Source organism: Xylocopa sonorina, chromosome 12 (genome assembly GCF_050948175.1).
Source record: "Xylocopa sonorina isolate GNS202 chromosome 12, iyXylSono1_principal, whole genome shotgun sequence".
Taxonomy (NCBI): Eukaryota; Metazoa; Arthropoda; class Insecta; order Hymenoptera; family Apidae; genus Xylocopa; species Xylocopa sonorina.
In genome coordinates this window covers 7,689,454-7,704,372 of record NC_135204.1, presented here as the reverse complement: position 1 = coordinate 7,704,372, position 14,919 = coordinate 7,689,454, and the positions used below count along the sequence as shown (strand labels likewise).

At 45.4% G+C, this 14,919-nt stretch overlaps 1 protein-coding gene across 1 annotated transcript; it reads right to left on the bottom strand.

Annotated features, from left to right (window-relative positions):
• Window positions 1-1,018: 1,018 nt before the first annotated feature.
• On the bottom strand, window positions 1,019-13,007 carry LOC143429739 (TWiK family of potassium channels protein 18). The gene is made up of 8 exons (XM_076905484.1): window positions 12,686-13,007; window positions 12,277-12,448; window positions 6,144-6,300; window positions 5,952-6,033; window positions 5,481-5,653; window positions 4,825-5,009; window positions 2,527-2,669; window positions 1,019-1,090 (listed from the first exon to the last, which is right to left on the bottom strand). The coding sequence occupies exons 1-7, from the start codon at window positions 12,992-12,994 to the stop codon at window positions 2,563-2,565; spliced, it is 1,185 nt and encodes a 394-aa protein (XP_076761599.1). The 5' UTR covers window positions 12,995-13,007; the 3' UTR covers window positions 1,019-1,090; window positions 2,527-2,562.
• Window positions 13,008-14,919: the final 1,912 nt, after the last annotated feature.

Here is a 14,919-nt window from a genome sequence, read left to right as displayed (position 1 = left end):
ATTTTTTAGAGTTAGCTTCTTTCTTGCATTGGTGTCTGATGTATATTGGGTTTTGATTGTTTGGTGTTGTTGATTGGGGTGTTAGAACTTCTTTTTTTATTAGTACTTCGAAGGCTTGTAAGGGTAAAGCGAAGAATTGCGACAGACGTTTATCTTAATTCTCCACAGATCTTACAATATCTCTTAGTTAAATACTGTTACGAACTCGACGATTTTGCGATAGTTCTCACTTACTCGGTTAGGCGGTTTAAAGCAAAGAGACAATGAAATTGAGGATAGCCATTGGGAGATTAAGACGAAGGGAGGAGTGGAGGAATTTAATTGTTCAGAACTCGGGCGAACGAAAAGTTTCCGTCGAAATATAACAACCCGCGCGAAGTAATTTCCTACGTCCCTCCATTTTTCTCTCGTACGGAGAGCTCACGGTTTTTTTTTTGTTTGTTTTTTATTTCACTCCCCTTTGCTCGAACCCAGGCGTGGGAATTTCATAGAACTCGTCATTGGAGCTTCGTTCGACGGCTGTGGTCGCTTTATTTTCTGCCCCTTTCGCGGCTCTCCATCCTTTTACTCCTCGTCCTTCTCGGGGGATCGAACATGTGCCGGGGAAATTGAAGAAAACCGAAGAAAGGAACACGAAAATCATCCTTTCCGGGTGCTATTTGTGTAACAGACGTCGCGCCAATCCCGACGGTGGAGTCATAATTTTCGCGCGCCACCCCTAACAGAGATGGCGGCTACCCTATTCGAGGACCCTCGATCCTAACCATCCATATAATCTCGTTCGGACAGAGAATCGTAAAAAAAGTATTTTTCTTTTATTACGATATTACTTTTTAGTCTTTATATAGTCTTCTCGAAGTCGTCTACGTTTAAAGTGGGTCTGCGATAAGTTATGTCGGATAAAAATGACTGCTCGACCACCCCTCTTTCCTCAAGTTGTCACGTTACAGTCGTTACGTCGGTTATTGTAGTTTTCAGTTTAAGAAATGTTACCCCCTGTCTCATAGAGGAGGGACATTTTCTAGAGGCTCTGAAATATTGGCGATAAAGCGATAGCGGGATATCCTCTTGAAATGGTGAACTGCTTTCTCTAAACGGGAAGAAAGAAAACGCTTATGCTTATTTTTCTCGGCGCCGGGGTTCTATGTATACCTATGTGCCCGAAAGATGCACTAATGCCTGATTCCTCCGAGGGAAGTTTCGTGGCTGGCGCTAAAGCGACTTCACCCGGGGCTATGTCTCCTCTAAAGCGGCCATTAATGGCCGAAAAAGACGACACTGTCTGAGGAAAGTTCGAGACATTCGCTGATTCGCTGGCAATCTTCGAGAGACACGAGCATTTTCCTCTTTTTCATTAAAAATTCGAAGGCTCCAGTTCGAATCTACGATACTGTCTCTCAGCGAATACTTTCGTAATCGTTTCCGACGAAACGTAGCTGAGGGAAATTACATTTTTACTACCCCTCGATCGCACGAATTCAAATATAAATTCCTTAAATGCATTAACTAGATCGTGACAATTTTTTATAACAAAATTTTTCTGGAAGGAAAGTGTGTGTATCATCGCTCGAAGGAAATGAAAGCAATGTCTTTGAGGGCGCAAACGACCGTTCGAGCTCGATCTTCCCGCCGATCGATCCTTTCGCGCCTCCATTATATTCTCTCCCGAAAGAAGACTTCATTTTTCACCCGCTATCTCATTTTTTGCCTCCCCTTTATCCGTCCCGCGAGTCGTCCACGACGGAAACAACACCCAGCCCCGCTTGATCGCGCATCCCCCGGAGGATCCGCGCATTTTTTCGAAAATACCTCGCGCGTCTTCCGTATTTACCGTCCGGCAGGAATTTTTGCGGATTTCCTCACGGGCGAGATTAAAGCGCGAACGAGATTCCGTAAATTGATGCGTAAAATCGCGATCGTGCCCCCGCATACGCTGATCCGCGCTACTTTCAAAGGGACGAAGGATCATTTACCTCTGCTACTGGAATATTCCGCTCGACTATCAGTTTTTCGAAACTCTGTACAGAGGTACACGATATTTTTAACTGCCGCGTAATTTCGAAAACAGTCGCCCCCTTTATCGAAGTTGTCCGAACTTTTTTCCGAAATTCTTGTATTTTTCACGAACACCTGTTGCGCGCGCAATGATAAATGTTACATTATTTTTATCTGGTCTCTGAAATTGTTCTCTTTCACGTTTTTTAATATATTTCGATAATAAAAGCGGTATAAATCGTTGGAAAATTCTTTCAACGTTTTCGACATCAAATCATTTACCACTTGTAATTGAAGACAAATTTGTTAGCGTCGGTTTTAGGGACGCAAGGCAACTTCTGCCACTCGAATGTCGCTGTATATATTCTTATCGTCCTTTGGTGTTATCTAAAATATTTTGTTACCATTCTGAACACGTTTAAAAGCCACGATCCGTCCCGACGTGGCGTTCTTTTACGTGTCAATCCCAAAGCGCGATCAGTTCAGACGTAAGGGTGTATCATGAATAAAACGAAACGAGATTCGACTCACCGTGGAGGCGCGGAACGTGGCTGGGACCGGTTATGGTCACCTGTCGCATCGAAATATGTACTTAATGGTACGCACGACCGAGCGCACCTTCGCGATCACTTCCTCTTGCATCAGGTTGAAGCACATCGCGATCAACGCCATTCCTGAAACAAATTCCTACAATATTAGCTCACGTTCAACATTTTTATATATACAAAAAGTAAATATAAACTCACGCGAGAAAATAACACACATTTTTCACGCTAATTTAATTTACAATAACCACGTTCAACCTTTTTGGTTGCAGATGATCGCAAATAAATTTGCAAATTATAGTTGCACGATCGACCATCGAAACGTGTCGCACATTCGAATTGTTCGATTCGTTCCCAAAATAAATAATTCTGATTTTAAATGGAATCCTATACTTTTAGCTATTTAACGAAAAAGCAGTTGGTCCCACGAGGGGCGCAATATAATAATATCTACACAATACTCGATCGACGTCCACTCGATGTAAACCGACACTCAGCCGGAACACTATAAAATGGCCATCGATTCGATTCGCTACTCGAAAAAGCGCCGCTTCAAAGAACTCGAGGCTCGTTTCCATTTCCGTATAAACGCCAATCGAAAAATCGAGCCTAGCCCCGCTCTGCGCCGCCTCTCGCCCCTGCGCGTCTCTCTTTCGCCCCTGGCACGGGGTCGGGAAAAGCTGAATAGAAAAAAAGAGGGTAGGAAGAAACGAGGGAGAAGGATCCGGCCAGTTGTCAAACTTTTGTCTAGTCGCCGTACAAAGCGACGCACGGTTAAAAAGCGATCGATCCTCCCCGACCCTTGACACGCTTCGCGACACTTTAGCCTCCCCAGATTCATTAACCGCCGCCGTAAATAGGCGCCATCGCGCGCGGGAAAGTTCAAGAAGCGTCGAATCTTCAAAACGTGGATCTTCATCTTCCGAATTTTAACTTGCAACATTTTTAATATCGACTCCTCCTTTTCAACTTCGACAATTTCGACACAACAGATTTTCTCCCATTCTAAGTGGTTTTTTTTTTATTTGAAAATAATTCTAGAATTACTTTAGCTCGCACTAGAGATTTTTTTTCACGCTGTTCGAGGTTTTTCGCGAAATATCGTTGATACTCGACGGTGGAACTAAACACTCGTCGCGCGGGGATTGAGCCAGTGGAAATCGAGCGTTCCTGCCGGATGTTTCGTACAATTCGGCGAATTAAAGCCGTCGAGCTCTTTGGGAACGATTAAGTCTGGCCACGTGACATCGTGTCCCACCGGAAATCCACGGCAATCCGATTGTCGCGTCGCCAAAGAAACAATTACGACGGATTCGGTGTTTGTTCGGTGGGAACTCGCGTGTACTTGTATCCTATAGCGTTTCGCGCATCGATAGCCTCTGATCGATCGTGTTCGCGCCTTTATCCCCTCGTTCCTTTCTACTATGTCGCATTTTTCGTTTTACACGAAGCTTTCATAGAAGATTAATCCTAAAATTTAAAATAATAATTAATAACAACGAAGAGGATGAACTCTGACAATGAAATGATCCGCGAAAATTGAAAACTGTGACGCGGAAAAGAAATCGTAGCCACCTGTCTATCAGGAGGACTTAAACCTGTTAAAACGAGCAACAGTTAAAGCCTGTTCTCAGCATAATCGAACGACACAATGATGAATCACCGCGGACAAGGGGTGGCTGTCGAAGTCAGTTTAGGGATCGAGATCGATCGATCGTGCCGCGTGTATTTATAGGATAAAACGCAGCACAGTCCCCTCCCCTGAGCCGGGATTACATTATTCGTTGAGCGAATCGGATCAACCGGGACGCTATTGAGCGACTCGTTTGTTGCCGACTTGCCAGCCGCGTGCTTGGAAATCGGCTTCAATAGAACTATCGTGTTAAGTCGCGTGTGCCGTTAACACCAGCTACGATTTCGCCACGGTGACACGATTCCTCTGTTTAATTAATCTTCACGTTCGATAACTATCGTATCAGTTACTTTAGTGATCGTCGAAACGCAGAGAAACGGGGTGAAAGCAATTTTCTAAGGAAAATACTATCAATCAGGAGTTCGCAAAAATTTAATGAACGAAACAAAAGGTCCTTAAGCGTTAGAGTAAGTGGATGAGTGTAAAAAATGGTGGATACATTTAAATTGATTAATTTTGCGATCCACTGTACGAGAGGAATCAGGATCACGACTCGAATTATCCTCTGGAGTGATCGACGGGGATGAAAATGGGGTTCCAAGGCGTGAAACGTCAAAAACGATAAAGTTGCGAGGCGCAGTCGCCACTCACCGAGCATCAGGTACATGGAGCAGAAGATGAAGGATAAATCGAGGCCCTGGGCCGCGTAGATTTTGTCACCAGGCACGATGTCGCCGAAACCTATGGTCGACAGTGAGACGAAGCAGAAATAAGAACCATCCAGCATGTTCCAGTCCTCCCATTCGGAGAACAGGATGGCGCCGCCCCAAATGTACCTGAAATAATTCCCCTCGGATCGAAACGCATAAAATTACCAAATTTCTTACGAGAAACGAACTTTTTGTATTCCTCATTCAAGTTAGAACTGCGCTTGTAAAATTAAACAGAAGATTAATCGCGCGATTCTTTAATTTATTTTACAAACGCACAGTGATTGCAATATTATAAAGCCATTAAGTCTGCAGAAATAATAATTACGAACGCAGCGTAGTGATTCATTGCGCAGAACCGATCGAGAGATTTTTTTATGCAAAATGATAATCGTTCGACTAATTGAAAAATATGAATATTCAGAACCATTCGTGGAGCTGAATTTCCCTCCGCGAGCGAGTGTTCATTTTGCACGGTCGATTTGATTTTCGATGAAAAGTGATCGCGCGGAATTCGATGCCCGGCGAATCATTTAAATCGTTCGTACGTCTGACATCGTCGGGATTACGGATTGATCGGGTGTCAGTGACGCTTACCCGACCATTATGCCAACGCAGAGTGTCAGGGGCACCGTGACGCGTTGCGGATCGTAGCTACTACTGTCCTCGTCCTCGTCCTCGTCGTTTTTCTCAGAGTCTTTCACCTCGTCGGTTCCCATCGAGATTTCCTTGTCCACGGTGAACGAGTCGATGTCATCCGCGTCGCCCATCTGTCGACAAATCTTTTTATAATATTGCCAAACGTTCTTCTTCGACTACTTTTGTGTCTTCCGTTTTCTGTATGGGATCTCTTCGTTATCTTTTTAGATTCTCCACTTCCCTAATTAAAGGTGGAACTACGTGATTAGTCGGGGAAAATTGAATTTCTGAACTTGGATTTTGAAGTTAGTCATCACAGATTTATTGTTCTTCAGTGTAATTAGGACATTTCTTATGTATAAATTAGAGTTTTCAATGTTTCTAACTTGTTTAGTATTAGTTATAGTGGAATTTCAAGTTGGAACTTACTTGCCAATGATTTCTCCTTATATCGACGCCATCATCGTGTTTCCTTTCTCTAGGTGCCATCTCCAATGGTCTTCTGCGGCACCTAAAGATCGCGCGAAAAAATTGGAGACATTCTCTGTGGTTGATTTATCTGGTCAGATCTGAAGTATCGAAGGTAGGAACGAGTGGGATCGAAAGTAGAATAAGGCTTACTTGCACAGACAGCACCGAGCGTAGGTCCATTTGAAGCTCTTCGCGAGGATGTCGCCGATGTTGCTCAGATAGAGCAAGAAAAGCGGCAGGCCTATTATGGCGTACACTATGGTCACCACTTTGCCCCATTTCGTCTTTGGACAAATGTTTCCGTAACCTGCGAACCCAACCATCGTTCGTCGCCCTTTTGAATCTACTAATCAACATTCACGATCTATACAGACGCTCCTAACAAATGTCGAACATCGACGAACGATATCCACCATATTAATAAACTAATTGCTAAAGTCCAACAGTTTTCTCGACGCAGAAATAGAAAACTGTCGTCTAAGTGTTACGAAGCTGAAGAATAATTTATTACCACTGGCGGATTAATTAAATATCCGTCCAAATACCGCGCGAAAGGGAATCCGAAAATGTCAGTCGTAGAAAAAGTCCGGCTGAAAGTGAACTTCATTTTATTCGCGATTCTGTAACATTTTACACTTCCATCAGCCTCGAGCGTTTTAATTAAACCCCCGTACCCCAGCCCTGCGCATCAGCGATCATCAGTCACCGGGTGCAAAGTCGCGAGCACGGGTTGCGACGATAAAAAGAAGGGAAACACCCGATCGAGCGTGCACTCGCGCGCGATATTAATTACTTAATCGACTATAAGTTCCCACGGAGCTTGGAACGTCGCGAGAAACTCGTGGCCGTGGCTGTTCGAGACTTCCGCCGGTAGCTCCGCGTAGTTCATTTTACAGGTTGGTTTTTACGAGCCCGTGGAAAACGCGCGCGCCCTTCTGGGAACCGTGTTCCGCCGAATTATGGATCGTATTCGCCGGATTACGGCCGAAAGGGGTTGTGAATATCGAGGACCGGCTGTTAAATTTGTTTACTGCCCCTCAACGGCTGGTATCCAGATTGCTCCCACCTTTGCTTTCCAACTAGACGGAGTAGTTGGAATTTTTTACCCCCTGCATCAAATTACTCGAGAGACACGGTCCCTTCACTCGTGGTCTCGAGCTTTTAGCCGTGATTCTCTTCGAGCGCGAGCATCTTCCATATAAGTTTCACGAATCGTTGCTTTTCTCAGCGAGAGATGAAAATAATTTCGCCATTCGATTGCTGGAAGTGTCTGACAGGTTCGATCGATGCTAAACAAATCATCGACGCCGTGGCCCGTCGATAAATTATAATAAAGCGGCGCGGAGCGCAAATAATTGTGCGCTCGGGGGCCTCTCGCGTTTTATTGACCTCTGTGCGGTCGATGTTTTCGAGATATCGATGCTTTTCGTTCGCACGCACGCACACGCGTCCCATTATGACGCACGAATCGTTGAAACGACGAAAAAGAACGCGAAGGGGATGAAAGAGGGACCGTTGAAGGGGGTTGTAGGCGAGGTGAACGAGAGGGAAGGTTCGACGGAACGAACAGCAGGCATCGTTGGTTTATTAATCGCGGTAATCCACGGCAGTTGGGAATATTTAAAAGGAACAACGGAGAAAAGAATGAAACTGTCGGCGACGCGTCGTTTATTTAGCGCGCGACGATTTTCAGATGGCAGCCGCGTTTTTTACTGCCTCGACGAGCTTTATGTGTGCCCCCCGGCTCGATGCCGCTTCTTTCTTTCTGGCTTCGATGGATTCCACTCGAAATTGTGGATATTCGTATTTATACCAGCGATTTATGACGCGATGTGGATTATTGTTACGACGTCCGCCATGTTGGCTCGAATAGATTCCCGCGAGTCGACTGTTAGAGCGATAAAACAGTCTTTAAACTGTACATTATACAACATTTTATTGCTACAACTAATCGTTCCTGTCTTTCGTGCTAACTTTTTCCAGGAAATAAGTGAAGTTTCGATTAAAAGCCAGTAACATCGTAATCGAGGCAGTCGAAAGAGAGGGGAAGAGGTTAATCGACCAGGCGGGAGGAACGCGGGTTCCCTTGGCTTATTAATAAATTACCAGGCAAATAAAATGGACCGTTGGCGAATTATCGGGCCAGCCGTGATTAGTCTTGATAATCGATCGGTTCGCCCACGGCGAAATTGCCGCATCGCGACGTAACGAGCGCCGTCCCATCGGCCTACCAAGACACATCGGTTCCTCCGTACTTTTGGTTGATCGCCAATAATTCGTTCGCGTTCAGCGCAACACTGTCAGCGGCGTCCCAGTTCCGTCAATGAGCCGCGCGCGACGTTGATTGCGAAGATCACGGATGATTTATGCGTTTCGTATCGGTCCGCGAAATTTCACGGTGGCTCTTTGACGGCCCGTGACGATTCTAACATGACCCAATTCAGATTCTATTTCCGGTCGATAGAGTTATCCGGCAGCTGGAGGATGAATTACTTTATTCCGGTTCGAATCAAGCGGTGGACGTGGACAGGGCTCGAGAATTTCATTTTTACAGTCAAACAGCGAACACTCGAGTCATCGAACGACTCGAGTACTCAAATACTTGCGCACTCGAGCAACCAAATGTTCAGATCCTTCACTACTTAGTTACTCGAATACTTTGGCACTCGAGCACGCACAGACTTAACTACTGGCCCAATACTTGCACAGTTGAACATGCGGCTACTCAAATACTCGTTTACCAATTTAGTTAAACACTTAGCCCATACCAGACTCTCCTGGAATCACCATAAAATAGAAAAGAGACCCTATCGCTGCTCTAGCTCTCCTCGCAGCACCCCACGTACCGATCCTCCAACCCAACAGCGGTTAAGTCCGCCGTGGCCTCGAATTTTCACGCGTCCCAAAAGCGGTTATCGTTAGCCGGGCTACGGTCGGCCCACGAATCGATCTGGCTGTCGACTAGCCGACCCTTTTAGGCTGATGCTGCTGGCCTGTAATCACGGTCGAGATAAAGTGGATAGCAGGGTCTCGTCTCGAACCAGAAGAGGGTGAAGGGACAGAGAGAGCGGCCGATGCAAGGGACGAGAGGACCCCCGGAATTAATTAAAAGGTCGCGCGCGCGCACCTGCGCCCTTTTAACGTGCCAAAAGTTTGCGTCGTTAATTCCTTCTATCCACCTCCCTCCACATATTCGCCTAGCTCTCGACTAACAAAAAAAAAAAGGAGAAAGAATGATAACGGAACCAGTTGTGCTTCGAAAAAAGGCGGCATAGAATATTTCTGCCCGCTGAATGATTTGTGGCGTTGGATGAAGCCGTGTTCCTGCATTTTTTTTTCTCTTTCCCTCGATTATAAAATTTTCCTGATCGAGCGAGTTTCGATGGATTGCTGCACGCCTCTCTGTTCTTATTATTATTTCTCCTACCTCAGTTTTTATCGAACCTTTTCGATCGTTGCTCGGCTCGTTGTAACGTACGAGTTGTTAGAAACGAACTGGTGACACGATCTTATTATTTTTGGAGATTATGAGATTTCTGGTGGGGCTTGAAATTGCTCGATGGTTCTTGGTCACGGATGGAGGTTCGCTTGATAGCTGGACGAGGAGGAGCTGTCGTTCGGTCGAGCTAAACACGTCCTTCGGAAACGCGGTCAACGACGCTGAATCGGAAATTAATTGACTCATATCCCGAGCGACCTCGGAAGATCATCGAACGAAGGTCGAGCTAGAGTCGATTTCCTTTTACCTGCGACGCCTCGCGCGCCATAACTGGTGGCCCAACTAAATCATTAACAGTTCCAGTTCTCGAACGTTTTATACCACAGGTTCGCGATTTTCTATACATTTGTGCAAACGAAAAAAAAACATCAAATCTCAACCTTTTGATTTCGCGATTCTGTTCGATTTCAATGCAAATCGTTTTCGTTTTATTCTCGAAGCGTCCTGCAGACGAGAGGGTGTTTCATCGTGGATCTACGAACAACGATCGTGATCCTGGTGTATTTTTAACAACGACCATAATCTTCCCTCTTTCTTGGCCAGAGGGGGTTTCTGTTAAGATAACAGTCGGACGAAACTCGGTTCGGTTTAACGGCGGAGTGTGTACCGAAATGATCGAACGGGCGCGCAATTTCTGTAACGAGGAACAAACTTGCTGGTAAACTCACGGGCGAAGTCCCCCGTGGAAACCGTTATCGATTTCATCCTTTAAACTCGCCCGACAATGGGCCCCGAATCCCGCCACTTTCGCATAATTAATGCCATGGGTAACGAGTTATGGTGATCCTGTTTGGAGTAACCGAACGATTGCGATCTTGTACTTGCTTGGTCGCTGGTCGAACGATGGAAAGTTATTCAGCCGATTTTCTAATACCCGTGACAAGGAATTACAGTCGCTTTTACATCCACGAATTTGCAGGAGAAAAATATTTAAACAACGTATACGTTCTGCTTAATGTGCAAATATTAAAATTAATCGCTTAGGAGACGCTACTAACGCGTGCATGGAAATTTATTATTTTGTCACGTGGTCAGGTGTACGAATTTTTTTAATCTTTCATGGTACACAATTATCTACGTTGCATCTGGACAGTTTACTGTACGCTGAAATTTGTTCTACCGTTTATTAAAGTCCTTCGGGTGATTAAAAAGGACGTAGAAAAAGAGTAGTAAAAAATCAGGGCAAGTTAAAAGTCACGGATAAAAGAATTTCTGCTAAGTGTGTAAAAATTGGTTCGATCGAACGTTCGAAGCTAGAGCCAAGAATTAAGCGGATTAATTAATCGTCAAGGATACACGACGTCAATCGGAGGATCGATTAAGATCAACGTCCCAGCGAGTAGCCTCGTTAATCTCAGGAGGCCGACCGATCGGTCTATTAATTAATTTCCGGCCCAACGAACTCCCTCGCGTATGATTCGCAGCTTGTCAGCCGTCTTCGCGTGTGTCGACGAAAATCATTTCCCGGATACGCTCGCCGTCCTACATCTTCTCACAGATATTTCTCGATATCGAGGAAATACGAAACAGGTGTAATTAAATTCTTGCGTCCCTTCCGCAGCGTGAAACGTTTCTCGAGTGATTCGATATCGTCTCTTCTATCGTACTTATAACAGTTATCGTTGCTGCATCAAAAACTATTTGGGGTAGGTTTCTCTGTGATATATAGGCGATCCTTTTGATAGAAGTAAGGGATGGTTTGTCTAAGAAATTATGATCGAAGCACGAGTGAAGTTTTCTGGTTTCACGTTAGAAATTTTGATATGCTTAATTAAGCAAACTATAGCTAAGCTTCTATTATAGAAACGTCTCGTTAACTGAACGAGAAATCATAGACGGCTTCTTGTTAGTACACTAACCGCCATTGTACCAACCAACATGTTCGCATAAACGCAGTCTTGTTCTAGAACGATAGAACATCAAACTACACATGAGAAAATTATAATCGAAGAAGCTACAGGGATGCAAACCACGACCGCGTATATTTTGATCCACCCTCGTTCAACCCTTAACGTCGCTAAGTTCCTCGCGATGCACGTTCTAACACGGAATTCTATATTACCGTGTAATCCATTGGACGAGTCGATCTGCATCGTCCTCGTCACGGTGAAAACACACGTTAAGGCTTCGTACACACGGTACGGTTGCAAATAGAAGAGGTACACGTACGCTACCCCTTTGCGCGGGGTCTTAATTCAATTTCTTCTGGCGAACGGGTCCCTGGCAAACAGGATTCGCAGCGAATCGCTCGCCTCCACGCTCGTCGCGATTTTTCTTCGTGGAAGTTCGAAAACACACGTCCCTCCGGATGAAGCCACCCTGCTACGACCGAAACGTTAAAGGCCACTCGCGCGCGAGCCACCCTTTTCGGCATTAACCATTCTTTTTGCCAGCTGGTTAGCTGGGGTTGAGCCCAGTGCGAGACATTAAACTACAGCCCCTCCATTTTCCTCTGCTTTTTTTTCTGACGACATTTTCAGAGCTCTCTTTCGAGGGACGATTCTCATGCGACATCCATGGTGGTAATCATGAAAAATTGTATCCGTTGCGATTACTTTCTTTGCGCGTTTCTGAGTCACGCTGTACGATTTGGTAAAAGTATTTGTTAAGACATGAAATTATGATCTGAAGGGTTGAGTTCGGAATTTTTAGAATCTTGTTAATTCGTCTCACGCTTTCTCGAACGCAAAATGAAAATTTTGTAAGATGCTTGTCGTTCCTCTTAGAAGAACGAAGTAGGGGTTGTTAGTGGAGAGATATCGAAGGGACAGAAAGTAAACTCACCGATCGTGGTGATTACCGTGAGAGAATAGAGGAACGCTCCAGCAAAGCTCCATCTTTTGTTCTCCTCGGCGCCGTCGTACCCGTTCTTTATAGCTGTTACCACTTTCTTCTGATAGTTCTCGAGGACCGCCCTTACTTTCGCTTTCCAGATCCTCTCGGAGAACACGTTCTCCTGCGTGCAACGACCACCAACGATAAATCAAACCCTCCCGCATATTTCCATTCTCAATAGCCAAACACATGAATTACCAATTTATTTTAATTAAAAAAACCATCGTACTTTATACAAATATACCATAGAAAGAAGAAACCAGTAAATAAAACGTTTTCTCAAAGGTACTCTGTTACCTTGGTCGTAGCTAGGGTTCTGTAATATAAAAAAAAGGAAAAGGACGTAAGAAGTAGTCACCGTGGACGTAAGTTCCCAGAGGGTGGCAGCTGTCACGTTTCTCAGCCTGATCACGTCCCCCACGATATCCAAGTTGTTTCTGCCCTCGATGTGGGTGAAGAGGAAGGCGCCCGCTATGGTATATCCGACCACCAGGCATACTATACCGACATTACTGAAGAGGAAGGCTATCAGGGTCCTGGTCCAGTCCGCGATCCTCTCGCCCCACGTCTTCCGCCTCCGTTTTCTTCGCCTTCCGCTACGTCCCCGATAACTTCCACGCTGCCAGTTCCTGCTGGACGTCGAGTACGATGCACGATCCCCCTCCATATTTCGTACAGCATCCGAAAAACCCTGAGATATCCTTGCCTCTGACCCACCCTTTGGGTTCCTCTACTCGTTTCTGATTCTGTTGGCGAACTTATCGCTTCTTGCTAGACAGGGTGCGTTCATTTGTCGTTTACCATGCGAGTTGCGCAGGAGTAACTGTGGCTGCCAGTGAAAAAAACGAGATTTCTATGAGATCGATTATAATGAGGGTTTGTATGAGATTGTGTAATTGTACGAATTTGGTCGATTCTCTTTAGAATTCCATGAGAATGTTTGGGTTAAGAGTAGCATGGTCAATCAGCCATAATCTTCGTGTTACCCTCGCGACTCTGTACCATGGCGTTCCGTCGCGGTTGGACGCGACGAAAATTCAAACGCCCCCGGTGAAATTCCCGTCGCGCTTAATCCCAGGAGTCGCGACGCTGAACCGTGCGCCGTTACGAAAAGTATTTCTGTAGCGTCGTAAAATAAAAAGGAACGAGAGCCCCGGTATACAAGAGAGCGGAACCGCGCGAGCGCCGGGACCACCCTTCTCGTTTCGCTGGCCGTCGAACGTGTCAAACAAACAGTCCCGAGTTACGGCATTTTTCTCCCGATGTAATGGGCTATACAAGTGCGCGTTTAGGATGAGGTTTAGACAGACTTTTAGCAGGCCTTTTCGTGGATCTGCGTAATCCGGTAATAGCACCGCGGCTCGTTTTTCAACATCGTTTCGAACGATCGTTGCCGTAAAAATCCGGCGATCGCGTCATTGTTGCGAGAGTCGAGGGTGTTGTAGACACCAGTACTTTTTATGTTACTACCCTCCAGCAACACTGCTTCGATAGAGCGCGCGTAACACGAGTTCGTTTATAGCAGAGTTTTATTTCTTCAGAAAGAATTTCTTTTTTTTTTTCTTTGGTGAACGTAATTTGTGATTCGATAGGGGTTAATAAGATCTTTGATCAGTTCGCTGCGTATCATAATTTCTTTCGATGCGATTATTCCCTTCGTTAACCTACCCCAAAGAAAGGGTTGTCCAATTCCTTCCAATCTACTTCCACGGACGATTCTCTGGTTCCTCCTGGATAAAAGACGCTGGAGAACTGGCTGGCACTCGTTCGATCCCCGCGCGATCCGTCCCAGATAGATTAATGGGGGGGAGACACACGGTCGAATGCTAAAAAGGGGCGCTTACGATTATACGCGATCGCTGACCCGGCGCGATCGCGAAATTACACGCTCGCGTTTGATAGGAAACGGTATCGCCCCCGTATCAGCCGCCCCCTCGAATTATACCGCTCGATACGAGTCCTTGATACCGACTTTGTCCACGATCCTTCAGGAATCGAAAACGACTTAACGAATCCTATTGTCAGCCCATTGCCAATCTGGCTAAGAACGATCGACTGCGAGTTGCAATTTCAATTTGAAATTCTATCAACCCTCAGCGTAAATCAGATATTTTGTCGCGCACCCCAGGCATTCAACTCTGTCGAACGTCGTTTTAATATGATAAATTTTTTTTAGAAATTCTGAAACACTATATAGTGCATCACTATATGTTTTTCATGAACTTTTTCACACTGATTTAGCTAATTTGTGAATCGTGGAGCTTTTAAATGTTCGCGTTCGTCTCTCGACTTGCTCTTGTGTATTGGGTCGAATATTTATCTCGTTTCTTCCATTTTTTTCACGTTTCCGCGAAATTCTGCGAGACAATTTGTTTTTCCGCTGGTTTCGCGGTACTTTAAATATAGACTCGTCTGAGGCTTTCGGTTAGACACTCTGTCGAGACGGCGCGCCACGTGTTGACACGTGCCGCGGGATCCATTCGTCGCGGTGTTCCACGTTTCTTCTTGTTAATCATCTTCCCGCCCCGAAGATATTCGATTTTCAGCGATCTCTTCACATCTCGCGAAACACTACTCTCTGCTGTTTAAGAA

Bases quoted from the DNA above. Each gene is read 5' to 3' on its own strand.
- LOC143429739 (XM_076905484.1), bottom strand. From the start codon at position 12,994: ATGGAGGGGGATCGTGCATCGTACTCGACGTCCAGCAGGAACTGGCAG. The intron at 6,301-12,276 runs GTGAGTTTACTT...TTGGGTTCGCAG, and splicing joins CACGGTAATCACCACGATCG to GTTACGGAAACATTTGTCCA. The intron at 5,010-5,480 runs GTAAGCGTCACT...GAATTATTTCAG, and splicing joins TGCGTTGGCATAATGGTCGG to GTACATTTGGGGCGGCGCCA.